This window comes from Crocuta crocuta, unplaced genomic scaffold, assembly GCF_008692635.1.
Source record: "Crocuta crocuta isolate KB4526 unplaced genomic scaffold, BGI_CrCroc_1.0 scaffold180, whole genome shotgun sequence".
NCBI lineage: Eukaryota > Metazoa > Chordata > Mammalia > Carnivora > Hyaenidae > Crocuta > Crocuta crocuta.
Window position 1 is genome coordinate 5,361,097 of NW_027527549.1, and position 27,470 is coordinate 5,388,566.

Consider the following 27,470-nt stretch of genomic DNA (forward strand, 5'->3'; position numbering starts at 1 on the left):
CAGTCGGTTAAGCATCTGACTTCGGCTCAGGTCATGATCTTGCGGTTTGTGAGTTCGAGCCCTGTGTCGGGCTCTGTGCTGACTGCTCAGAGCCTGGAGTCTTCTTTGGATTCCATGTCTCACTCTCTGTCTCTGTCCCTTCCCTGCTCATGCTCTGTCTCTCTTTCTCTCTCAGAAATAAACATTAAAAATTTTTTTAATAAAAAAATTGGGAAAGTTCCTGGGTATCACCTACTTCTACTTTCTGTGATGCCATCTTGGATGGCTATTCAGCCTTAGTTGGAGTATTTCCTAAGGAAATATTCAGTTTTCTAACAGATGTTAGAAAGTTCTTTCTGACCCTGGGCTGAAATCTCTGATATGACTTTTACCCTCTGGTTCCATTACCAATGAGTAAATGGTGACCGTGCCAATTTCCACATCCCCATCAGGAAGACTTTCCTTAGCTGTTAAGAATGTAATGTACAAGATGCCACATGTGGACACAGCCATGGTCCATCCAGTCCAGGAGTCGGTCACAAGATTTATTTTGATGGTGGGGGGGAGGTATGACTACTGAAAAACAGTGACTAAGACCACACATCCTTCCCCACTTTGCTGTGGATCCATCCCTCATAGAATTGTCCTATATACTTCCTGAAATATTTATAATTTCAAAGCATATCTCCTTTTAGAAAAATTAATTCTATTTGTTTACTATATGCCACATCTTATTTGTCCTCGAACTCCATTAAGCTTCACTGGATAGATCTAATTGTTAGAAAGTACTAGTTCTATGTATCAGGCTCGGGTGATGGGCCATGACAAGATACATTCCAGGTAACCCAACCCTCTCCACCACTAGCACGTCTACTTTGGATCCCATGTTTCTCTGTATCCCAGTGCTTCACATGATGCCTATTGCCTGTAAGATCTCAATCTACACATGCTGAATTCATAAATAAAGGAGTAAATTTTCACCCTATGTTTTATTACTGAGCCTTTGTTTCATGAACTTTAGCTAGCCTAAAACTTAGAAAAATAACTTGATGGAAAATCAGGACTCCAAAGACAAAAGGATTCCTTTTAGTATTAGAGACGTGGGACTTGTTTCCATAGCTGTTTGTGCCGTTCTTGACTCAGGTCCCAGAGGGGTTTCACTTTTCCTTTGGTTTCTTCTGTTCCAGTCACGGAATTTCTGACCTGCAACAGTCTGAGTCCTCTATCCAGGGGCCAGCCATTTCTACCCTCATCTTCTTTTACAAGAGTCTTTGCCAACTACCCATTAACATCTTCAGCCACTTGGACGTTGATTCAAAGTTTATCATGCATAAAACATTGTTTACTTATTCATCACCATTATATGCTGGTTTTGTAAAATTTTATCTTAAGGTTCTTAAAAGTGAATTCATTGTCTCACAGATTTAAAGAAAAAAAAAGCAGTCTTAGGTAACCTCACGTCATTAACATGTTCCACATGGCAGGCCTCTCTGGGTCTGCTGCTCACCAGAGACCTGATGTCATGTCTGAGGTTTCCAATCAGAGACAATCATATTGGCAAGTGCCCCCCTCTTGCTTACTTTTCCTCATTTGCTCCAGTGACACGAGAGGCCATATCTAACCCCCTTTGTTCAGTGCTTTGGCTGGAATCATTTCTCTGATTTCCAGGCCTCTTCTCTTTAGACTTTTCAGTCTGCTCACTGGCCAAACCAACAGAATGTGCTCAAGAAGAGGGAGAAAAGGAAGGAGAGGAAGCAAGCCGAAGATCTCTTTTGCGAATAGATGATGCCTCAAGATCAACTGATGTGAAAAAAAAAAAAAGCCAGACTGCAAAGAGCTTTTCTTCCAAACTTCTCATTAAAAAAACAAACTGAGGACTGATGGGGGGGGGGTCGGGAGGGAGGTGATGGGCATGGAGGAGGTCACTTGTGGGGATGAGCACTGGGTGTTATATGAAAACCAACTTGACAATAAACTATTAAAAAATAAATAAACAAATAAATATTTATATAGAAAAAATAAAAATAGAATGTGGGATTGCCCCTCTTTGAAGTTCATCAAATATTTGATAGTTATAACAACAATTATAACCACTTTCATGGACCTATTAGGTAGCACATTGATGCAGACTTTCTGTTTTCTTATTTGTGTTGAGAAAGAGGGTTGCTTTTTATGATTCTTCTATTTATTTTCTCTGTAGTTCTGACTTTTAACTCTTCCCAAACTATTTGATGGTGATTCTGGTAACAAAGGGAACATATCCTAGGGATTGATAAGGCCATCGGCCATCTGTCAATAACAGGCAGACAAGAATTACAGAGATGGGGTTTTGAAGTCATAAAGAAGTTTTCCAAACAGTAAATATGCCAGGTTCAGGAGATTCAAAGACAAAAAAGAGCACAAGGTCTTTACCATAATTTAGGAGTGTCCTGTTTAACAGAAAGAGAAGAGAGTGTAGGGCGCCTGGGTGGTTCAGTGGGTTAAGCTTCTGACTCTTGATTTTGGCTCATGTCATGATCTCATGGTTCTGGGCTCCAGCCTGACACTGACAGCATGGAGCCTGCTTGGGATTCTCTCTCTTCCACTTGCTCTCTGCCCCTCCCCCGGTCATGTGTGCTATCTCAAAATAAATAAGTAAACTTAGAAGAAAGAGAGAACATTATGTAAATGACTAATTCTGACCTGTGTGATCAGTGCTACACCGAAGATATGTAGGAGATGCCAGGGAGAACCAAGCAAGAAATACTTCTTATACCTGGAAAACTCCAAGAGCACACCACAAAAGGCAGCTACTTCAGCTTCATATTAAAGGTTACTCGGCAATTTTCCAAACAGACAAGAGTCAGAAAGAACTTTCCTAGGAGAGTGAACAGTATATGCAAAGCCCTAGAGGTATGGGAGAGAAGGCATGTTCTGGGAACTGAAAATAGTTCAGGGTGACTGGAGCTCCAGGTGCAAGATGAGATGATGGGGCAGATGCCATGGATATTTATGCCATGTTCGGTGCTTGGATTTTATCCCATGGGCGGTACTGTACCTGGGATCTTCTTTCCTCTCTCTTCCTCTCCAGCATTTGAAAAGACATAACCAGAATATACTGTTCTTTCCGATCTAATTACCATATCTCAACTTTCTAGTCCTTTTTCTTAGACTGTCCTTCAATCTACAGAGGTGAGGGCAGACCTTCCACACCTCCTTCTTTCCTGGATCTGGAATTGGCTCCTACATTATTTGTTGTCCAGGAATATTCTACAAGACCCCCAGCAGAGGTCTTCAAATTGTAAACAGTAACAACAACCACAAATCATCATTCAAAATTTGGCTTTTGATGGTACAATAAGTATATCTACATGCTGACGGGTCACCACTGATGTGCCTTACAGAGTGTGGCAGAACAGGTGTCCACTAGACAGACACTCTGAGCTGAGAAAATTGTTCCTTTCCCCAGTGATCCCCAGCTTGGGAACCCTATGTCTAGTGGAGTCTGAATGAGTGGCAATGGGACTCCAGAAGGAGTTTTCATTGCCTCAGGAAGTATAATAAAAATCCCTGATGACACAAAGCAGGCTAACTAAAAGAGTAACTTTCTTTGTCTTTGACCGGAATGGTCAAACTTTAATTTGGTAATCACATGAGACACAGATTAGGACAGTGGTTAAGAAAACCAAGAGCTCTGGAGACAGACTGCCTGGGTTGATACTGAAAACCTGATCCATATCAGTGCAATCTTGGCCAGGCTCTATAACCCTTTCGTGCCTCAGTCTCCCTCTCGATGAAATGTAGATAATGATACTACTCCCTCCTAATTGTTACTTAATAAATGCATATGGATTAAAGACAAAATATATCCAAAAAAGAGAAGAAAACATAATGAAAGCGTGAGGACTGTTGGTCTAACTCAAGCAAACAAACCCCACCATCTGCTCAGGTTGTGACCTGTAACAGGAGAAAACATTCTTATTTCCCTGGAATTCAAAACTGTGTCAGCCCTCTGGTTCTGGACTGAATGCGGAGGGACCTGCAGGTTACCTAATTCCATTTCTCATTCTCTCCTCAAGGAACTGAGAACGTGTCCCTTAAGCCTCTGTAGGCCTCATTATCTTGCAGATATTTCAGACTCCAATATGTTAGCCATTAAAAAGACGTCACTCTGTTAGATGACACCATCTCTGGGCAAGAGCCACAGATAATAAAACAACTGCCAACTTTCCCTGGCAAACCAATGTAGCCAAGAGGACAATGGTGGAAAAGGTTCATGACAGAGGAGAGAGAACAAATAACAAGGCAGAGAAAAATGTTAAATACTGGCTGGAAGACCATAAGCCAGGGGATGTGATAAACAGCCATGGCCTGGAAGAAGAGGGAGAGTCTGGCAGGACACTGCCACCAGAGTCTAGCACAGGGCCAGTTACCTTGAACTGTAGATGCAGCAGTTCCTGAGAGGGAGTCCAGTGCTGATTACTTACTTTAGATCTGCTAAATGGCACCCATGCCAGGGATAACAAAAGAGTCTGCAAAGTCTATAGGGGCTAGTAAGATTGCCAGGAATGAGCAGGATGAGATTGGCTGGAAAAACACAGTCAATGGCTCTAGGGAGAGCAAAGAAATATATAGAAATTGAAAGCGAGGGGGACACTTGGAAGTCATGCTGGTTGAAAGAAGGCAAGTGGTCAGCACACTGGCCCTAAGCTTGCTATGTGAGCCTTCATAAGCGACAGGGACCCAGAGAGGGACAAGAGCAACACTGTCTGCTGACTGACAAGCTGTGCCTAACAGAAGACAGTGACATCACCCTCTGGATGCTGCCATTGGCTGGACTTGCAAATTCTGAAAGCTAGTACCTCACTCTACTCAGCTTTACCATCCATAAAATGGGAAACACTCTAGCAATACCAATCAACTAGGAGATAAGAAGGGAAACTCTGGACCCCTGAAATGATTATTACTAATGTTATCGTATACTTATGATCCACAATCTTAGAAATAATTATACGAGGTTGAACATATAAAATTGCTGATATTTTACCTCTTTGACCCACAAATATAGTAATTTCATATGTTCAGCTTAAGAGGTAGGTCAGGGCATGGACAAGATTGGAGACACTTGATTGTAACAGGGAATTCTTCTAACAGACTTTGATGGAGACCCACCCTGCACACTTCTTCCCCAACTCACAAAGGGAAATGGTTTCTTTCAGATCTAAGCATGGATGACCTGTCCTTAGGGCTAGTATCTGGCTGACTCTTCCTTTTCCTTCCTTTTTACTTCCGCTCACTGGAGGCACTCTGATTCCGTGCTGGGTTTAGTGAGAAAGGGCTGGACCTTCACAGGGTTTCCTGTGTGTGCCTGAGGAGGTGATTCTTCACTCTATGAACATGGCCTTGGGACAGTAGCTGCTGAAGGGGGGGTCATAGGAAAATCCTTTACTCCCAAACTCTCCACCCCCCCCCACATTAGTGGAGATTCCTTCCTTTGGGTTAAGTATTAGCCTCATTAAGCATCCTCCTCCTGTAATCAAATATATCCATTCCCGTAATGCAGCTAATGGCTCCATTTTTAGATCGCTCTCCCCTGAAACATTATGTAAAGGGACATTAGGTGCCAAGAAGGACAGCCACCAGCCACGTTCCCAGCAAACAGGAGAACTGGCTGAGAATCAGCTTCTACTCACGTTGCCTCATACACCTCATCCTGCAGGCCCTCTAGTTTTTTCAGCAAGGGACAACCTACTAAAGCCAGTTACCATATGAACCCAGTGCCCCATGATACAGGCTGGAGCTACCTCCAGCTCCTTTCTGATAGTTCCTAAGTGGGATCTGAGTGTTGTGATTGAAGCCCCCACAGGTGGCCTCCACAGAGAAAAAGATACCCCTCTAAAAATTTTCACCAGTTCCCTGGACTGTGGAAGGGCCACTCCACCAGGGGACCTACAGCAGTGGAACCAACAGCAGTGGCTTCTGGGACACCACACGAGCTGGGAGTATCTGAATGAAACCACATCACATGGGACAGTCGCCCTTGCAGTTGTCTTAGATGCAATAGAGGCTGGGAGTAAGGTAAAGCCCAAGGTCAAAAACAGCGTGAAGGATACTGAGAGAACCCAGAGTTATGTGCTCCATGGTGCTCTTAAGACAAGTTCATAGAACCTTTCACTCCCCAGACAGATCATAATTTCAATCCTCTCCTTTTTATGTATGTGTTTGCTTTGGAGGAAGTCCCTGGGAGTTGTATAAAATTTCCCAAGCTGACTTGGGCTTTCTGTAAAATCTTGGCAACCACTCTTAGCAGAGACAAAACTTTCACATTAGATGTGGACTAAGACACCCATGGAATCCTCTTTCCTTCTGCTCCTCTGGCTATCCCTTTAAAGTGCAAGGCCTTTGGGGGCGCCTGGGTGCCTCAGTCAGTTAGGCGTCCTACTTCGGCTCAGGTCATGATCTCATGGTTCATGGGTTGGAGCCCCACGTCAGGCTCTGTGCTGACGGCTAGCTCAGAGCCTGGAGCCTGTTTTGGATTCTGTGTCTCCCTCTCTCTTTGACCCTCCCCTGCTCACACTCTCTCCCTTTCTCTCAAAAATAAAACATTAAAAAAATTTTTTAAATAAAATAAAATAAAGTGCAAGGTCTTCGTAGTTGTAATGCTCCCACTCGCTAAGCACAGTGGGCTCGTCAGGCATGTGGACAGATGTAACTCCCGAGGCCACTTCTTGGCTATGGGACACACTGCAAATACTTGGTTCTCTTCAGCTCCATAACTTTTGTCTTCTCTTTGGAAGACCCTGTCCACTGGAGTGCCCAACCAAGAAGATGTAATGTGACCTCTCTGTGCATAACTGAAGGACCTTTCTCAACTTCACTCTGCCTGGACTCAGTCTCTGGGACTCCTTCTTTCCTGAGCTCACAGACTCTGAAACTAGCAAAAGCATATCCCCACTGTTCAGAGCCAGCTCTGATGGCCTGAAGGGTGTGTACATCTAACCTGGGATGAGGCTAAATCGGTGTCCACAGCATCAGCCCATCTCAGATTCGAATCAACATTGCCCCCAGTCTTCAAACTAAGCCTATTTGTAGATTCACCCTTCCTTCCCTTAATTTGTGTCCAAAACCAGCTCTCCACTATTATTGCATTTGATGCATCCTTGGTTGGGGTAAGGTTTCTCACTTACCCCAAAAACCAGTTCCTGGTTTTTAATTTCTCTGCCACTCACCAACTCTGTTTGCTGCTTTGTAACTAAATGAACAATTATTATTTTACTCTGTGTACCTGGCACTATAGAAATAGCCTAAGACTACTGGAACTCACATTCTTTTTCTTTTAATTTTTTTAATGTTTATTTATTTTTGAGACAGAGAGGCAGACAAAGAGAGCAAGCAGAGGAAGGGCAGAGAGAGAAGGAGACACGGATTCTGAAGCAGGCTCCAGGCTCTGAGCTGTCAGCACAGAGCCCAACGCAGGGCTCAAACCCACGAACCGAGAAATCATGACCTGGGCCAAAGTCGGATGCTTAACCCACTGAGCCACCCAGGCGCCCCATGGAACTCACATTCTAACACCAGGCAGAGCCCAGGAACACAGACCACAAGACATGAAGCAATCAAGCTGACGGGATCTGTTCTCTCTAGGAACAGGAAGGTATTACTGTCTCCTCCTGGAAGGAGAAATCTCCCAGACGTAACTCTGGATATCGCTCTGGGGCTAGGCCTGATTAAAAGTAAACATACATGGATCTCCTCCAACCTACCCAAAGCCAGATTTGGGCCACATAATTTCTGAGAAATCTAGAAGAAGGAACAATTTGGAAGTAAACACAATTGCCCTCCCATTGCAGAGACAATGCCTGGAAGCAAAATCTATGAGTGTCTCCATCCAAAAGGACCATCTGTCCACCACTCTTCCCCTCAACATGAACACACACACATATACACACACACACACACACACACACATCCACACACAGACACATGCACACATGCACTCCCCCCCCCCCCCCCCCCACTTCTGGTGGAGACTAGCCATCAGGGGCACAATTACAGGAGAATGCAAAGTACAGCTTGAGGAGAGGTGACCTTGTCACATAGAAGCATGTGAATACTTTCTAAAGAAGCAGGGAGGACTGTGACAGGTTCTGGTGATGATGCTGCCACAGGGATGACACCGTGGACTCACTGGGGCTTCTGTTGGGTTTCTGAAAAGCCCAATGAATGTCATCTCTTGTCCTCATTTGAACTCAGAATAAAGTCCAAGAAAGTCCTGGGAACCTGAAGCATTGGAGACCGAAATACCAGCTCTATTACTGATGAAGGTATCTGGATACTACACGTGGGTGTGGAGGCTGAGCGTGTGGGCTACAGTTCCCCTGAACTGAGACCACTCCCTAGAATGGCAGGCCTCCTCTGCTGGTCTTACCACCGATGGCAAGGGCCCAGAATGTCCACTCGCTCTATGCAAGCAGGTCCTCAATAGTTCCCTCTCCCAGACTCAGCAATCAGATGGGGCATTTCAGTGCCCAGTGAGGAGAAGGAGAAAGGGATAGGAGCCGGGAGCCAGGTGTATTCTCCATGGCATCTCTTTACATTAAAATATGAGGAGGGGTAATGTTCATAGCAGCACTCTCAACAATAGCTAAAACATGGAAAGAGCCTAAGGGTCCATCAATGGACGAATGGATCAAGAAGATGTGGTTTATCTATACCATGGAATACTACATGGCAATGAGCAACAATGAAATCTGGCCGTGTGTAGCAACATGGATGGACCTTGAGGGTGTTATGCTGAGCGAAATAAGTCAGGCAGAGAAGGACAAATATCATGTTTGCATATATAGGCGGATTAGGAGGAACTTAACTGAGGAACAAGGGGGAGAAGAAGGGGGGAAATGGTGGGGGAAAGGGAGAGAGGCAAACCATGAGAGACTCTTGAATGCTGACAAAAACTGAGGACTGATGGATGTGGGGGGGAGGGGGGATGGGCATGGAGGAGGGCACTTGTGGGGATGAGCAGTGGGTGTTCTGTGGAAACCAACTTGACAATAAACTATTTGGAAAGAGAGAAAGAAAGAAAGAAAGAAAGAAAGAAAGAAAGAAAGAAAGAAAGAAAGAAAGAAAGAAAGAAAGAAAGGAAAAAGAAAAGAAAAGAAAATGGCCAGTTAAAGTATAAAAAAAAATATGAGGAGGGGTGCCTGGGTGGCTCAGTCAGTTAAGTGTCTGACCCTTGATCTTGGCTCAGGTCATGATCACATGGTTTGTGGGTTCAAGCCCCACATCAGGCTCTGTTCTGATAGCACAGAACCTGCTTGGTATTCTCTCTCTCTCTGTCCCTACTCAGTTCATGTTTTCTTTCTGTCTCTCTCAAAATAAATAAACATTTTAAAAAATATATATGAGTAATGGGAATTAGCATCCTCACCCCAGCCCCCTCAGTTCTTCTCTGTGCTCTGGCCATACTCAGAGGGTGCTGCAGTGAGAGGCTGGCTGGGAGGGAGAGACTCAGGAGAGGCACTTGAAGAGAGTAGGGCGGGTGCTGTGTCTTCCCCATCTTCCCTCTACACCCTTCCCTTCCTGAGCCTTTGGATCGTGCTGGGATAGATTGAGATCGACAAACCTAAACGTGTTTTGGTTTGAGGTTTGGCAAATTCTGGAACTCCAAAGTATTCCACAAATGTTTTGTGTTCTGCAAAACCAAAAAACATTGGCCAAGCACTTTCCCCCCTTAATTTTTAAGCCCATGTGTTTTTAAAGGAAATGTAATCCGTATGTTTTGGGTACGTTTATATGCAACTCATCAAACCATGCTCCTCTGTATGAGTCACTGATGTCTAAAACGGATGGGGAAGAGCACAGATTTGTAAGAACTCTGTTAGCACAAGAAGGGCAGTAGGTGAGGCACTGGCTGGAAGGTGATGGACTGGATTCTGGTGTTGGCACAGAACTCCCAGATCCCAGAAGAGTTACAAATAATCCTCTGTAGCCTCACCAGTCTTTTCCACTAATCATCCTTGTCCTTATCAGATCCCGCAGGCAAGTAGTGAGACTTTGAGTCTGATTATCAGGTAATTTTGAGTTTTTTAAAGAGAAAATACAAGGGCCCCCAGACTTGCCCCCAAAGGTCTATTTTAATCTAGTTTCCAGAGCACTGGAAGACAAAAATGGCTTCTATAGCTAATGATCCATCTTTGCCCTGTCATGAGGCAGGGGCCTTCTGGGTCATTATGTCATAGTTTCACCTGCTAGGAAGATCAACCTGACTTCCTGTCCTCTAGGGAACCCCTTATTTACAGGGAGGGTACAGCAAGCAGATGACAAAGCCACGGGAAGTCTACAAAGACAGACGGAGAATGAGTACACATTATCAGATATTCGAGGAAGAGTTCTATTCTCCATACCTGTCGAAGATAAAATATGTCAAGTTTAAACTGTCAGCAGGAACAGAGCACAGAGTGCACACGTGGGCCTGGGAGTTATTCAGCGCTCCAGCTTTGCTGTGTGACACTAGGAAGCTGCTTAAGCTCTCTGAGCCTCAGTTTCGTATATATACAAAAGATAGGTGACTATAAAGATTAGGAAAAAATATAAGTAAAAGGTATGGGACACAGTAAGTGTTCGATCACATAATTACTAACATTACTTAAAATAAAATAGCCTGCAGGTTTTAGCCAGATATAGTGAAGAATCACCATGCTACCAGAAAAATTGTACATAAATAAGAGACTGAAATGGGCTAATGAGGAGTGATGGTTCTGCCCCCACTGGAGTCCTTACAAAGAAGAGTAGCTCACAAGACAAACAACCATCTGTCTAAGCAGTGGGACATTCACCAGCCCCAAAGCAGACCCGGGCCAGGATCAAATGATGCGCCTAGCTCCCTTCTAGCCCAGTGAGGGGACAGGAGAACCTCAGGACTTGAACCAAGATGGCATCACAACTTCCTAACCAAGGCAAATGCTTCAAGACACATAGTCTTATTCCCAAGATTAAAGTGTGGCTCCAATTCCCAGAGCAGAGCCCCAAAACACTGGTTGATATGGCCTATCCCAATTCTCTGTTCTAAGTCACGCCTCTGAAACACAAGGACATTAATGGGAATAAAAGGCAAAGAAGAAATCAGAACAACCTTTGGAGTGCCAAGACGAAAGTAAACAAATATTAAATGCCACTAGAGATACAGAGGGAAAGAAAGAGAACGTAGTTAAATAACTAAAGTCATCAGGGTTGCCCCCCTGCTGTGTCGAGGGAAAAAATTCTTAACTTTTGGTGACAGAACCTTCCAAAAATCTGGAGAAAGCTGTAGACCTCTCTTAAGAAAAATGCATATCTGCTCATCCACACACAATTTTCCTTATAGTATCTGGGAACTCAAAGAACCCCCAAAATCCAGCCATGAGCTCTTAAGCTAAAGATCTTAAATACTCGAGAAGCTTCTTTATCAAAGGTCAGATTCTATTCTGAGCTTATCATTGCTAGCAAGATCCTCAGTAGGCCTAGGATGCAGAGCTCTGAAAAGGAAGCAAACGGAAACAGCTCATGGGCAAGTCTCCAACCTGAACATGGAATATAAACTAACTGGCAGAAAGAGTACACATTCCCCACTGGCTGACTTTTGAAGACAAAAGTCTTTGCTGAACGGGAAAGCATTTGGCCTGGAGTCCCCATGCCTGAGTTCTAGTGTGGCCACACCACTAACCAGTTGCTTGATCTAGAACACATTACACAATTCTGTCATCTTCAAACTAGAAGTTCAAGTGAATTTTACTTCAATCCATAGGTGTAACCTCAAGAACTTTGGAGGTAAATAAAAATTTCTAGAAATCTAAATCTAGTTAAATATACAAAAAGAGTTTCATAAAGAAGTGCCTCTGTAGGGGATTAAAGGTACCCTTATCATGATGAGAACTCAGTAATATTGTTGAATCTCTATATTGTACACCTGAAACTAAGGTAACACTGTATGTTAATTATACTGGAATTTAAAAAAAATGTTTTTTTAAAGTGCTGCCATTAGTCATTTTGTAAGGGAAATAACCACTACAGATGATGTTTAGCGTACATCTGGTTCTCCAGAATGTGCTATATAGTTCGTGAAGGGATTCTAAATATAATACTAGACAGTGTCTATGAAAACTCTTGCAGAGAAATAGCACAGATAACTCTTGACAACCTGTGTCATTTTGATGTAAAGAAATGTCCCCAAATGAGGAAAATGTCTGAACACTAATGTAAATAGTTACTGCAAAGCCTGCACACTTTAAAAAAATTTTCATATAATATATGGTCAAATTGGTTTCCATACAATACCCAGTTCTCAAGCTAACAAGTGCCCTCCTCAATGCCTATCACCCACTTTCCCCTTTCCCCCACTCCCTCATCCACCCTCAGTTTGTTATCAGTATTTAAGAGTCTCTTATGGTTTGCCTCCCTCCCTCTCTGTAACTTGTTTTTTCCCCTTCCCCTTTTCCATGGTCTTCTGTTAAGTTTCTCAAGAAACACATTTGAGTATCTGTCTTTCTCTGACTGACTTATTTCACTTAACATAATGCCCTCCAGTTCTATCCATGTTGCTGCAAATGGCCAGATTTCATTCTTTCTCATTGCCAAGTAGTATCCCATTGTGTATATAAACCACATCTTCCTTACCCATTCAAAAATAATAAACATTTTAAAAAATTTTATCCACTGACAAATGGATTAAAAAAATTTTAATGTTTATTATTTTTGAAAGAGAGAGAGACAGAGAGCAAGCAGGGGAGGGGCAGAGAGAGAGAGAGACACAGAATCTGAAGCAGGCTCTAGGCTCTATAAGCTGTCCACACAGAGCAGGAGGTGGGGCTCGAGCTCAAAGACCATGAGATCATGACATGAGCTGAAGTCGGCCGCTTAACTGACTGACCACCCAGACATTCCCAAACCTGCACACTTTATAAAACATGTGTAGTCACATTTGTGGTTTCAGTATGGTTTATATGAAGTGAACTTTTCTGACTGTATAACCTTAGATAAATCTGTTTCCTGACAATTTCAGTTCTCTCCTGGCTCTCTGGATAACAGATTTTAATTTTATAGAGGAAAGGTGAGAAAGAAAGGATTAACCAGAAAAACGCATGTTGCTAAGTCCACTTACAGTAATAGCAAAGAGTCCTTCAAATGTGAGCAGTTCCTCAGAATTTCCCTATATGACAACCTAATCCTAATGACAATCCTGGGCCATCAGGAAAGGTCATGTTCTAGAAACTGTCTTTACTAAGGTAGGCAACATCTAATATATTTTGGGAATATGTCTTAGGAGAAAAATGGCTAATTTCTTAACAATGTTTGAGCTCTTAAAGATAATAATTTTCTGGGCACCTGGATGGCTCAGTAGGTTCAACATCTGACTCTCAATTTCAGCTGGGGTCATGATCTCATGATTTGTAAGTTCGAGCCCCACATCGGGCTCTGCACTGACAGTGCAGAGATTGCTTGGGATTCTCTTTCTCTCTCTTCCTCTCTCTGCCCCTCTTCTGCTCATGCTCTCTCTCTCACTCTCTCTCTCTCTCAAAATAAATAAATAAACTTAAAAAAAATTTTAAAGTAATAATTTTATGATAACTTTAATTTGTCCACAGTTCCTTTTTCCTGATAATGCAAAATAAAGATGTCACTCAGGGTGCTGTGGCCACCTACAGCACTTACCAGAAAAAGTGGCAATCTTTTGATGATAATCAATCACCATAAAATTTGTTTTAAGTGACTGGATTACCAAAGAGAAAAACATCATGAGAGATTTGATCTGGTGATGTACATACAGCATGTTAACAAAAAGTTGGAAAATTCAACTTTTGAGGGACAGCTCTTTGATCCAAGTATCAGCCATCCATTTCTTTCTGCCTGAGTCAGCATAGTGGCTAACACAAATGGGGTGCTGGTGGAATAATGTCACATAGAAGAGAAAGGTCGGTGAGTCTCTTTCCCAATTATTCTTACCTGTTTCTTCCAGAATCTCTGAATCCTTTAGCAAAAGGGTTTCGATCAATTTTTAATCTGGTGATCTGGAAACAAACAAAAAACATAAGTTGTATTTATAATTAACGGATTTCTTTTTAGGTTGGTCCTAGAAAAATAACAAAAATCATTCTGTTAGTAACAGCTGTTGTTTTTATTTAGTTTCCTTTAAGTTTGAGATTTAAATTGAAGTTGAGATAGGACTTGGGCCTGGCACACAGATGTCTAACCCCCCTGACCCACTTCTCCCTAAAACACCCAGGTTTTCCCAGTATGTGACTGTAAACTCCTCTGCTCACCCTTCCTGCCCCACCCCCAAAAGACTATAAATCACTTGCCTAGACAAACAAAGGCATGGACATAGAAAATTGGGCAATGGTCAAGTCCATGGTACATGACACACAGGAAAGCACTTGAAAAGAGTTTGTTGAATGATGAACGAGTGAACAAGTGAGTAAATAATGAATGGATGGATTTAGTGAATCCAATCCAATGGAATGAGACCACCACACAACCCACCTCAGCCTGAAAGAACCAGATAATTGTATATCCATCTCACTTAAGTTGCCCTTTCCCTGTTCCTAGAGACCTAGAGATCATTCACTTAATGACCTAAAGTGCCAGTCAAAAAAAAGTAGCCAGACTTTTATCAAGTTGCACCCAAGGGAAAATCTGTAAACAAGGGACTCAGTGGGGCTGACTACAGTGCATTTCATCCAGTCTCCAAGGCTCACAAGCAAATCACAAGACTCAAACCACTGTGTGACCCAGGTTGGTTGGGTCCTGAGGAAGCATCTGGCTCAAACTCCAGTGTAGAAGTCCCTGCCTACTGCTTTTCATCTCAGTCCCCTCGAACTTGGTGAGGGTTGGACATATCACCCTCATGCCTCCAGACTAGACCAAGCCTGACCAACAAATTCCACATGTGCTCTTTCATTTCCTCTTCCAGCCTTGGCCATGGGAGGCCCTTTTGATATCTTTGCGTCTAAACCAGATGTGAATGACTCACTACCTTCAAGCAACTGAGACATAGGGCTGGGGGATGAGGGAGCTCAGGAAAGGATGGAAGGCACTCTCAACAGAAGGGAATTCTAGAAAGAAGGTATCATTATTTAAGACCACCTTCCCATTTCTGCTCATTGCAGACCTTATCCACTAAGATGGCTACAGTCATTTCTTATGGAGCAAATCTTTCCAAGTCCCTCTTTGGCTCACTTTGTCAGAGTGGAATTTCCCAAAGCCACAGTCTTTAAAGGTCTTTAAAATGCAATGTGAGATTCTGACCAACAGACTCTGACTTGAAAGTATCAAAGTTAATTTTTTTCCCCCTAAAACAGTCCTTGCCTCTAGAATGGCACACTAATAATGTAGCACTAATAATGTAGCAAAAGCAATTTTACATCTATTTTATAGACCAGAGCAGGAGCCTGAAGCCTTTGGCTTTCTAAAGTCTAGTGTCTGCCCTGTGAATATTGTATTGCATTTAAAGACTGTCACTGCTTTTCTGTTTTTGACTTAAGATCCGTTCTTTCTTCCTCCATAATCCACAGCAATAAACCACACACCATATTTTCTTTTCAAGTTGGGGTTATAATATTTTATTTTCTCTTTCAAGTCGGCTTATCCTGTCCAGCTCATTTATGATAAGGGGTTTCTGATACATGATTGTGCTGCCATGTTTGGAAGGCCTCCACAGGCTCCTGTAAATAAAATGACATTCTATTTCATGGGCCTGGGAGAAAAGGTTGAAAACCTGTTTCCCACAGCTCATTCTATCTCAGGCCAAGAGGTCTGCATGGAGATTTAATAGAAAAATGCCACCAAATGTTAGGAGAAACAGCACCTCTGTACTTGTTTCAAAGCTTCTAATGTGAGATTTACAGAGCTTTATGTAGTGTGTACTCATTATTTGTGTATTATCAAGTGCTTTTGTGTGCAAAGCAAGGTGACAGGAAGCAGAGGTGACAGTGATATATAGTCCATATATGGCTATGTATTGTCTGGCTTTCCCCCTTAGAAGCTTCTCATCTAGAAGACAAAAACAGACATACACACCAACACAAAACAGAAATTGATAAAGTTTGCAGCAAAGGCAAAGTGTCATAAGAGCATAAGAGGAAGTAGCAATGAGTCCAAGTTGAAGGGCTCTGAGGTTATCCGAAGGTGCTATCTCTGAGAGATAGCGCATGAGACAGGCCTTAAAAGATGTGTAGGATTTTCATGAAAAATACAAAAAGGAGATAAAGGAATAAGGGAAGTATTTTCTAAGAAATGTCCTACATAAGCCAGAGCACTGAGGCACAGAAGCATGAATGAATGAGGCATACCAGAGAAGCACTGAGAAGTCCAATTTGGCCAGAGCATGGGGTACAAGAAGAAGGGCAGTAGTGAGATACAGCTAGAGGCTGCCCTCAGGCCGTATCACAGAAAGACTTTATTGCCCTGCCCTACAGGCAGAAGAGAGCAATTTAACAATATAAGCCAAACTATGACCCCAGTTAATGCTGGTGCTGACAACTTTGGCTATGCCTACCAATACTGAGGGTCACAAGGACAATAATTTGGAGGAATAAACCAAAGTATTTCCAACCTCAATAATCCACAGTCCCACGGTTCCCATATGGAGAGCCAGCCTGGTAGCCTCAGATCTTACGAGTATCTCGTATAGCACAGGAAGGGATGTGAATGACAGCTGGGCCTTTAAGCCTGCTGTCCTGCGGAAGACAAGGATGTGACATAAGGTAAATTTTTATCCAGTGGAAAAAGAGTAAAAAGTCTTCCCCTTGCACCCCAGTGGAGTATGAAAAAAGAGGAAGACTGGCTTGGTAACCTCCACACACACATGGGGCTGGCTGCACCAAAGTGAAAATGCCACCTGGTCTGATGAATCAGGAAGAGGCCCAAGGTAGCATCTTATTACCCTTCTGTGGTGGGTCAGGGACTCAGAGGTCCTCACCTGCCATGCCAGGGAAGGCAGGGTGACCCTAACACCAAGGTGCTACAGACTAGGCAGGAGCCAAACAGAGGACCTAGATGAGCCCTGAAGTGAGGCTGAGCCAGCCAGGGAGGCCTAGGGGGTCCAAGTGAGGCAAAAACACAAAAGCACAAATTGAGTTGTCTTCCATCAGTAGAGCATGTCCATACAAAGGACCCAAGGCCCAGAGCAGAGAATGAGGGCCACCAGCAGAGGCCAATGAGGCCCACAGCACAGGGACCCACACGCAACCCCATGAAGATTCAACCCCTGCTGCCTCTGTGTGTACACCACACATCTAGAGGCCATCTGGAGCAGTGTGGAAGGCTTATGAATAGTTAGATTTTCAACCCTACTCCAAAGTTTATCAATTAGAGCCATCTCCACCTCCCCACCTTCCAGCAGTACACCGTTATCCTTTCACTAAACTACCCTACATAACCTTTGGACTAGTCTCTCTTCTTCCACTCTTGTCCCTGTCCAGTCTCTTCTCTACACAGCGACCAAGGTGGTCTTTGTGAACATGTACAGAGATCATGTGATTCTCTTCAGTGGTTACCACCTGACTCAGAACTCAATCCAAACTCCTTGGCTGACCTTGAAGGCTCAGCATGGCCCCTGGCTAGCTCTCCACAGCCACCCACACTCTCTATGCCTGGGCCATGGGCTCCCACCAACATCAGGCTGCTCTGAGTGCTAGAAAGGGCCACGCTCTTTCCCTGCTTAGATCTCTCACGCTCACTCTACCCCCAGACAAAAATGTTCTTTTCTCTTCACATAGCTGATGCCTCATCCTAAGTCTCAGTCTAAATGTTGTCTCCTGAGAGAGATGCTTCTTGATCATCCCTCCAAAATAGGGTGCTTTCAGGTTAGGAACCACATCTATTTTATATACTATTTTATTAAGAACCTAACATGACATGCTATTTGTGCTCAATGAGTATCTGTTCAATGAATGAATGAGTGCGTGAGTGCATGAATGAATAATGGAGAAAACAGGAATCACCAGCCACAAAGCTGTAACCAGCCTTAGACAATACAGACGGAGCAACTCCCTTGATCCTATCTGCTTTCACTATAGCATTAGGGATGAGAGTCTTAAATGTCCTACCAAGCAGAACGAGAAGGTCGAGTAGTAACCATGTATCCAAAGCTATTCTATAGTGGTCATGTTCAAACTTGGTCCAATGATAATGAGGAGACATGGAAAGTCCAGGGAAGCATTTTTCCTCACTGATTTGATTTCCACAACCTTATACTGATTGGTAGAGTCTACATTATTGGAGGCTGAGNTATTCTACCAAACAAAAGGGTTACACCTATCTGCTATCTCCTGCCATCATTATTTCATAAAATAAATGACATTTTAGTATCAAAAAAGTGAAAAGGACAAATTAACATACAGTCTATTTAAATGAATGCAAACAGGTATAAAATGGCCCTATATTTTTTCATCTTTCAATGGACTATGAAATATTTCTCCACAGACTGGTGACTGAGAAGAACTGATTCAGGGCAAACCATTAATTCACAAATGAGAATTCTGAGGTGAAGTGATTTGTCAAAGGCAGTAGAGTCTGTCAGCTACAGAGTTGGGTCCAGAACCTGAGTCCTTTCACCCCCGACCTGGTGATGGGGTCATGAGGGAGGGACAGCACACTAACAGTTCAATGAAGGAGAGCTCATCCACAGCTGAAAATCGTAAGGAATGTTATAGGGGGAAATGTAAGGAGGATTTGTATTTGTACTGAACTTGAGGAGTGGGAGGAATCTAGACAGATAAAGAGGAATGAAGAGGTCACTGCAGGAAAGACAACAGCACAAGCAAAAACAAAGTGGCTACAAAGTGCAAACCACAGTAAAACTCAAACTAGACTGCTAAACTCATGGATGCGTGGTTAAAACTAATGGAAAGTGAGCCTAGAAATCTAGCTGGGTAACTAGCTACAAAGGACCTTCACAGGGAGACATGGGACCTTGGGCTTTACTCCCTTGGGCACTGGGGAGTCATGGACAATTTTTAACAGAGAAATGATGCAATTGGAGCTGTGCTCTAGGAAGACCCATCATCCCTCAGCAAATATATGGGATGGCTCATGAGACATTAAGCGTGCAGTCCAGGTAACTCAGCTGGGAGCTGTCACCACGGCCTCAGCTGGAGGGAGAGCAGGTCCTGAACAAGGGCAAAAGTCACGAGATTAGAAAGTAGAAAATATTCCACCAGTAAAAGCAACACAGTTTAGTGGCAGATGGGACGTGTGGAGAGTCAGGTGTTTGGCTGACAAGACGGAAGCCAAGAGGAGATAGGCCTTAACAAAGGAGAGGGCTAGGAGGGGTAACAAATAAATAGTATTGCTTGGAATATTTTGTTTGCCAGCAACAAAACACCAAGTTCCTGCCTTTCCAGTGTGGACTTGCTACAACTCTGTTGGTCTAGACTGTTGTGGAGGTTAAAAAATAGTTGACAATGGGCATGGAGGAGGACACTTGTGGGGATGAGCACTGGGTGTTATATGGAAACCAACTTGACAATAAACTATAAAAGAAAAAATAAATTAAAAATAGTTGACAGACACAAACATTCTAATAATTTTTAATACTTGTGTGTGTTGATTGCCTCTGGTTGAAAACAATAAATTGTTTCCAACCCTCATAAAAAGCATGCATAAAAAAAGAGGGAGAAATTATTATTTCAGAGCTAACACAGAACTTAGAAAACATAAGCCAATTGCTCATTTTCTTGAAGAAGAAATCGAAGCCCAGAAAGAAAATACCTTGCTCAGAGTAACATAGGCAGCTAGTGGGACACTTAGGATGAAAACCCAGATCTCCAAATGCCTAGCCTGCTGCTGCCCTTCCCTATCCAGGAAAGGATACTGCCTGAATCTGACCAACTGAATAACATTTCACTTCAATTCCATTCCATCCATTGTCCTTCCCTCATTGCATTCCTGAGAACAGTGAGGATCCCCCCTGCCCCCACTGACTTTTCCTCTTTCCTCTCACCACAGTCCTCCTAACCATTCCCTTAAAAGAAATTCATGAGGTAAATACTTTTGCCATAAAATATTAATCGTTCTCATTCAAGAAAGTTGAGGGAGATAAAAACACAGTAGTAGGTGATACAGCTCACAAAGGAGAAGTTTCTGCTACCCAGCATCTTCATGACAAGTCTGAAAATTATTGCTAGGTAACAGGATGCAGACCCCGAGATTCCTGGGGGAAGGACCTGAGGTCAGTTTGCTTTATTAGGAGACACTGTGCTATGTGAAATCATATCTACACAGCCGAAGGGAATGTTAAATAACCGTGCTTGTTGATGTATTCAGGGACTTGTTAAACAGGCAAAAGCTGTTATCTTGATTTCAAACTGCGCAGAATTGAGTACGTGTGACTCATCTATTTTGAATGTCAGCACATCATGAATTCACCAACATGACAGAACAAAAAGATCAAAATAGTTACCTATTGGTTAAAATACCTCCAAGAGCCAATGCAGATCCTCCAATTCCCAACGATCCACTTTCTCCTTAACGAGCAATCTAGTCTGTAAAATTGCCTCTGCTCACCACTCCCCTTCATGCCTGTACAGACCCAGATGTTTATCAATTTAGGCGGACTGCTATGAATCTGATGCCAGGTTTGCGTCAGAGACTTTACGCATGTTCCCTCATCCAGTCATCATCACTAACTCGATGAGGCCAGGACATTTTCAGACCAGGAAACACCAGGGAAAGGGGTTAAGAAACATGTTCAAGGTCATACTGTTTATCAGTGGAAAGGTCAGATATCAAACCAGGTATGTCTGCTACCAAATGCCATCAACTTCATCATGGTGTCCTGCCCCCCAACAAACCACCACTGCCCCCACCCCAGTCCAGAAAAAGACCAAATATTTATACAAGTGGAATGCACTCAGACATGGGGACACTATATAGGAGAGAAGGTAGAAAAGTGCAAGGGATTTCAGGCATCCATGCTGGCTCTTCTTTCATTTTCACAGGGAGTTGTACTTTCTAGTTTCAACTTGGGTTACAGTACTGACCTTCTTAGCCTCTACACCCGATCTCGGCAAGGCAGGAGAATGTTCTTTCACCAGTGTTCTCCTTTGCTCTATAAACTAAATTCTAACGTTGTAATATTTGTTGCCACAGTCTCTGCCTTTATGAGAAATGAATGATGAAGATGATGGCTGACTGTTTTGGAAAAAAGTTCCATCCGTGATTCAGAGAACTTAGACTCGTGTTCCCCCTCTCCTGACAACCTACAGTTAATCCCAAGGTTTCAGTCGCTCCAAAGGGCATGTCCATATTGCTGCTCTATCTTGTGTCAGAGTTTGAAAAATATTTTGATTATTGAAGTTTCCTGTAAGGACCCTCCATGGCCTCTGCTCTTTTACTATCTAAGGAATTTCAGAGGGTTCAATAGTTTTTAAATAGCACCCAAAACGAACTAAAACTCCTCTTCTACTTTATATCTAATGTGGTACCCACAGGGAAAATCTAAGGTTGGGAATGCTTTAGAGCTGATGAGAAAGGCCAGCAAGCATATAGTACTGTCTACCAGACTAAGGCGTTGTTATATATCAGATTCCTCCTGTGTCAAAGAACATCTAAAGAGTCTTATCCAAACGCGCTATGAAAGACCAAACTATTCTTTCTCTATGAACCAAAGATTATATCACTCACCTTCACTTGCCTGGCACATCATAAGCACTCAATAAATATTTAGCAAATGATTATTTTTCCTCTATTTCTTTCTTGGTCAGAGCACTAAGCATAGTATCCAAATATGAAAGGCATTGAGTGTTGTGGTAGAAAGTTCATTTTGCTCCAAGCAGGACCAAAAGAAAAACACGCAGGCTTTCAAGCAAAATAAACAAGTAAAAACTCTTATTTGCATAAAAGGAGTCCCTGCAGGATCCTATTGATTAGACAAATTGTCAAAAGATGAAATTCGGTCTAATTTACAAAAATGAAATTCACGTGCAACTGTTGGGAATTGCATAAAATGAGATCACTTGTAAATGCATCTAGTCACTCCTCAAAGAAAGAACATTGTCTAGAATGCCCACAATGATTCCAGACTTGCCACCTCTCCCCCTCTTCCCACATACTTCCCCCATTAGTCTGACCGATTTTTATTTGTGTCTCAACATCAGAGAAAGCATCAACTCTTCCAGGAAAATGTCCCTCGTTCCCCAAACCCAAAAGCACCCTTTCCACATCTCCGTCATTAAATTACTCCATTTTATCATTATGTATTTAGGCGTCTTTCATTCAACTAAAACTCTTCATTTCTTATGAAGAAATAAGTCTTAATCTGCTTGATTTCCCTACTAGCCTTGCAATATTGCAAGTTCTCAAATATTTATGAGATGAATGAGCATATTGCCGACATAAAAACACAGATGTTAGGGTGTGGCTGGTGATCACACAGAGGTAAATTTAGTCTGATAGTGTAAATGGAAGCAGTGGGTCTTCAATGGAGTTTGAGAGGCTGGATGACTTTGATGTAGCCGATGCAGGGATACACAGAAAATTGCAGAGAAGAGGGAAGGAAGGAATCAAACCTTGGTACTTGCAAAGGAGTTGCAAATGGTGAAGAACATTTGCCAGAATGCAGGAGAGATAGTGATACACGGGGACAAGTACAGAGAGACATGAAAATGCCTTAGGAGATTCGCTCCTCCTGGTCAAAGATTTTGTCTTTGATCTAAATCTAGACTATACCAGCTGCTACCAGGCATCATGGCCCTGTCATCACCAACATGGTGTTTGCACAGCAAGTCTGGCATCTCTCATTCTCAGCTCTTCAGTATCATGTAGAAGGACTAAGTCTTTCTTACCAAAAGCATGGGGATAAGCTCCTTTAAAAGCTGATGCAGCAGGAGACTCTCAAAGGCAGCCTCTTACCTGCTGGTTCTGGTAGGCTGTGACCGTGGTGAATACGGTCTCAGGAAAGTTGAATGTCTTCACTCCATCCCCAACAGGGACAGGTTTGGTGGGTGACAGGTCACTGCTGAAATCCTTGCGGATCACGTGAACTCGGGGCTGGTATTTGTGCATTGAGTGCAGAATGATCTGAAATGAGAAGGGGCAGCATTATGCCAGGGTTGCTCAAAGGTCCCTTCATCTTTTCAAGCTCTCAGGCAAATTCAATTGCAGGACAGAAGTGTCATTGGAAGAACAGAGATGGGCTGGGATGTGCAGGAAACTGGAAGTCAGTGTTGTTGCCCACGGCAGGAAGGACTAAGTGACTGGATAGCACTACACGGAACCATAGAGCAGAGTACCCCAGTCACAGTTGCTGATGTTGTACACTTGCTTTCACTGGACAATACTGAACAACTGTCCCAATACCAGAAGACGACACTCCACTAAAAGGTCTCAGACCCTCTGCTACGTGACAGCTGCTCCTTCCTGCTCTAAATGTTCATCATGGGTTCATGCTGCCTTTAAATACTATAAGCTATTATTTGTACTTTGTTACTAAATTTATGGACATTCCTTATGTCCTACGAGAGTGAATGGTATGCCTCAGAATATCGTCATTTCCATAAAGATAGGAGCCATGGTCTTCCTGCTTCAATCTTTCTGCAGCACCCGGTATGGATCCTGGCATCCAGTGAAAGTTCTAAAGATAAATTAATAACATCAAGTGCTCTAATTATACCTGGAAAGTCTTAAGACTTAGTCCTCTCTTAAAAATGCATAAAAGTCTTGACAGATCAGCCCAAACTGTCACGTTAATTGTTTCTCTGAGTTTATTGCCCTCTGAGGTATTCCACTGAAAGCTGCGACCTCTTTCACATGTCCTGTGCTACTGTCTTTAAACTCTCCCCTGACTAGACTTTGGGTCCCTGGAGCACGAGAACTGTGTCTGGTAAACCCAGCCTGATGCAGATGTTTGCTAAATGTCAGGTTTGTAATAAACGAAATTTCAGAGGAGGAAAAAAGAACCTTTATGATGACTTACTTAAAATGACTCAAAGTGGCATAGAGATTCTTATTTACACATTTGGAAAACCCTGGGACTAGTAAGCTTGAGATCCAAAAGAGAGGAAGAGAACGATGGATGGAATTCCTTGACTCACATGTCCTTGATCATCCAATTCATTGTTGGTCAGCTTGAGTTTGTCGAAACTGACCACCTGTCTCATCCAAGTGTCTCCAGAAGCTAGAGAATCAGGGTGTATATAAACTCTTGGGGGCACAGGGGAGTCCGCATTGCCAGCCACCATCCACTTGGAGCTGTGGTACACATATCTGAGGCAGAGAGGGAGAGAGGAGAAATCAGAGACAGATACAGAGGGAAGAGAGGCCCAGGAACCCAGTAGACACAGGAGAAGGGAGAGATGACATAGGAGACACAGGAGAGGGGACAGATAAGATTGAAAACAGCAAGGATTAAACAGAGAATACAAGGGAGAAAAAGAGAAGGGGAGATAACCAGGGACAATCAGATAGTGATGAAAATGGAGAATGAGGTGGGGTGGGGGAGGGCAGCAAAGTGTTGTGGTTAATGATCAAAGCTGCAGCCCTCACAAGGAAAACATTCTCACAGTCCTTTTTCTTTCTTCTCCCTCTCCTTGACTTGCACCCCTGCGTGCGCACAGGCATCCTGAACCCACGTGTCTCGCTATGGAAAAGGTATTTTACTGCAACCTTTCACCTTTCAAATGCAAACCATATAATCCGTTGGCCACTTGTTCAGGATTTGGTTCCTTATTAAAAACATCTTCCATATTGTCCTATAAAACACAGCCATGTGCAGAGACCCTCTGAGCCTCTCATTTGTTAACCCTTTCCTTGCTGAGAATCAGAATTTTGAGGCATATTTGTGAAAATAGAGGGTCTTCGCCTTAGTGCAACCATTCCCAGAAACTCTACCAAGTCTTCCCAGTTAGTGCTGTAGTGTTTCTTGGATGAACCCAGTTTTGAATGCCATCATCATCCACATTATTTCCCACAAAGCCACTGAAAGTAAGAGACGTTGTTGGTAGCAAAGGAGGTCAGTTTTCCAGAGTCTGCCAATTGCCCTATAGCTTTGAAGAGAGCTCTCCATGGATCTGGCACTTCCCTGCCTTTCACTTAAAAAGGACTATGTGGGACCCAGACCCTAGCAAACAGAGGCACTCAGTCCAAATCACAACTCCCAAGATCCTCTAAGACAGATCAGAAGCATCTCCTGTCCTAAGTCCTGCATCTAGATCACTTCTCTCTCAGCCAGCTCTCTCCCTCTACCATACTAGCCCTGGTCTTCCTCCATTCATTCATCTCTCACCTCCTAATTAATGGGTTTAGGGCCAAGGACTCAAATATTTTGAAAATGACTCATGATTCACTGATTTGATTGAAATCTCAAGAGATTGATTATGCCACAACTTGTTTTAAATAAGAACTACATAAATAAATAAATAAATAAATAAATAAATAAATAAATAAATAAATAAATAAATAGAACTACATGTAAGCCATCCAAGAAATACAGACATTGTATTGGCCTTTAATGAATTTGAAGGAAAGTTATTTAACAAACTTGCTCACAACCCATATTGATAAACAATAATTCGCCCTAACTAAATATCATTCTTGAAATCTTACCCAATTCTCTTCTTCTTGCCCTCCCTCATCCACAGGGCAATCCATTAGTTACATGACTGAATATACTACATTGGTCCACTTCTCCTCCACCTCTCCAAAATAAATCCTCTCAATTCATTCAGCATTTCATAAACCAAATCATTCAATATGTTAATCACTTTCAATGTTAACTGAATTAATTTTAGATTTAATATCCATTTGAATTTTGCAACCCTTGCAGACACTATACAATCTCACTCTTTCCAGAAATATGGGAGGATTCCAGACTAAAACCTTATGCTACGTCCTGATTTCTAACCACTAGTGACCACTTCCTGCCTGGTGCTCTGCTCCTGGTTATTGATTTATCCTCTATCTTTGTTCTCTGTTTAGTGTATAGTACAGTGCACTGCTAAAATGCTTCATCTAGTGATTTTAAGGAACTGTCTTGGAATGCTGGTGATGGTACCCCAGAGTCATCATTACCTGTATCTTTTATTGTCCACAGGTACAATGTCCATTGCTATGTAGTACTGCTGGTGTGGGTCCAGGCCAGTGATTTTTACTCTCATGGCAGGAAACATCCTCCTATGAAGGGGAATAGGCAGTAAGCTTAACAATGAGAGGGGGAGAAGTAGCCAGAGTAAAAGCTTAGGTCATCTCTTCTTAAGAAGAACTCTAAGCACACCAAAGTCCAATTCTTCTAATCCTCAAAGTTGGCTGCTTTTTTACACTTTGGAAATTATTGCTATAAAATATGCTGAGGATTCATTGCTGAAATAGTACATCTTCTTAACTTAAATTGACCTATTTGATGATTCATACACTCCAAATGCTCATACCTACCTTGATTTATAAATTAGTTCATCTTTAATGTGATTAGACAAATAGATAGATAGATAGATAGATAGATAGACAGACAGACAGACAATGTGTGCGTATCTACACATACATTTCTTATTAGACCATAACACCCTTGAAAATACCCTCTTACACTTAATGTACTTGAATAACTTATGCTCTTATTAGTCAAGTAGCTTACCACAGTTGATTGTAGGTGATCATGAAATAGTTTTTGATTGATTGAGTCTATTTAAAAGTAATCTTTCAAGAAAAGAAACAAAAAGTAAGAGGCTACCAATCCTCAAACAAAGGGCCAACAAAGTTCGGGTTTTGTTTTTTTTTAAGGCATAAAACTGTAGAAAAATTTCTGCAAGTTCTCAGGCTGTCAACATGTGTGTCAGAGGGAGGACCCTGTGGAATAGGGAGCAAATACCAAGTGAATTCTAGTGGCCTCTGGGCAGTACCTTGTTTCTACCACAATGGCTTGTTAAACTTGCCAAAGCAAGCAAGGTCAGGATATGGCACTTTACAACTACTCTCATAATTGAAGAGGAGGAGAGGGAGCAACCCAGAAGAGTATTGAGTTTCAAGAGGTCTAGAATAAAATTCTCCATTCTTCTTTAGCTATAAGAAAGAAGAAAAACATCAAGCTCTTTTGTATGCCATTCATTTAGGAGTCAGACATAAAAAGTGCTCAGTTCAAAACTTTGGATTGCCTGCATGTGCTCTAGGGTACTTGTACACAGAATGCTGCACTAAGCTTAACCATCTGGGGCCAGTTAGTTTAGCTGGGCAGAGCACGGTGCTAATGAGGTCAAGGTCACAGGCTTGATCCATATACAGCCTAATTGGCTTTGCTCCATTTCATGGCCATAGACCATACCCTGACCCCAAACAGCCATCTTGCGTATGTGCCCTAGTTGTTTACATGAGGGGCTTTCTGTGCTAGTCACACACTGCATTGCTCACCAGAAGCAACTCAAAAAGCAAATGTTCTCTGGTAGTAGGTCAGTGACATCATAATCGTTTTTGGGGGCAAGAGGGAACATAGACCTTTAATAGGAATGATGGCTAATTTGTAAATATTTGCAACGAATAATGTATAACCATTCCTT

At 42.6% G+C, this 27,470-nt stretch overlaps 1 protein-coding gene across 1 annotated transcript in view; it reads right to left on the bottom strand.

Moving 5' to 3' along the window:
- The window catches only part of TBX15 (T-box transcription factor 15), a 102,107-nt gene that overhangs the window by 14,157 nt on the left and 60,480 nt on the right, over positions 1–27,470 (bottom strand). Inside the window, exons 3-6 of the mRNA XM_077768039.1 lie at positions 25,999–26,100; positions 24,024–24,195; positions 22,843–23,010; positions 13,936–14,000 (exon numbers count right to left, since the gene is read on the bottom strand). Coding sequence (XP_077624165.1) covers positions 13,936–14,000; positions 22,843–23,010; positions 24,024–24,195; positions 25,999–26,100 — 507 coding nt within the window. The remainder of the gene's footprint in view (positions 1–13,935; positions 14,001–22,842; positions 23,011–24,023; positions 24,196–25,998; positions 26,101–27,470) is intronic.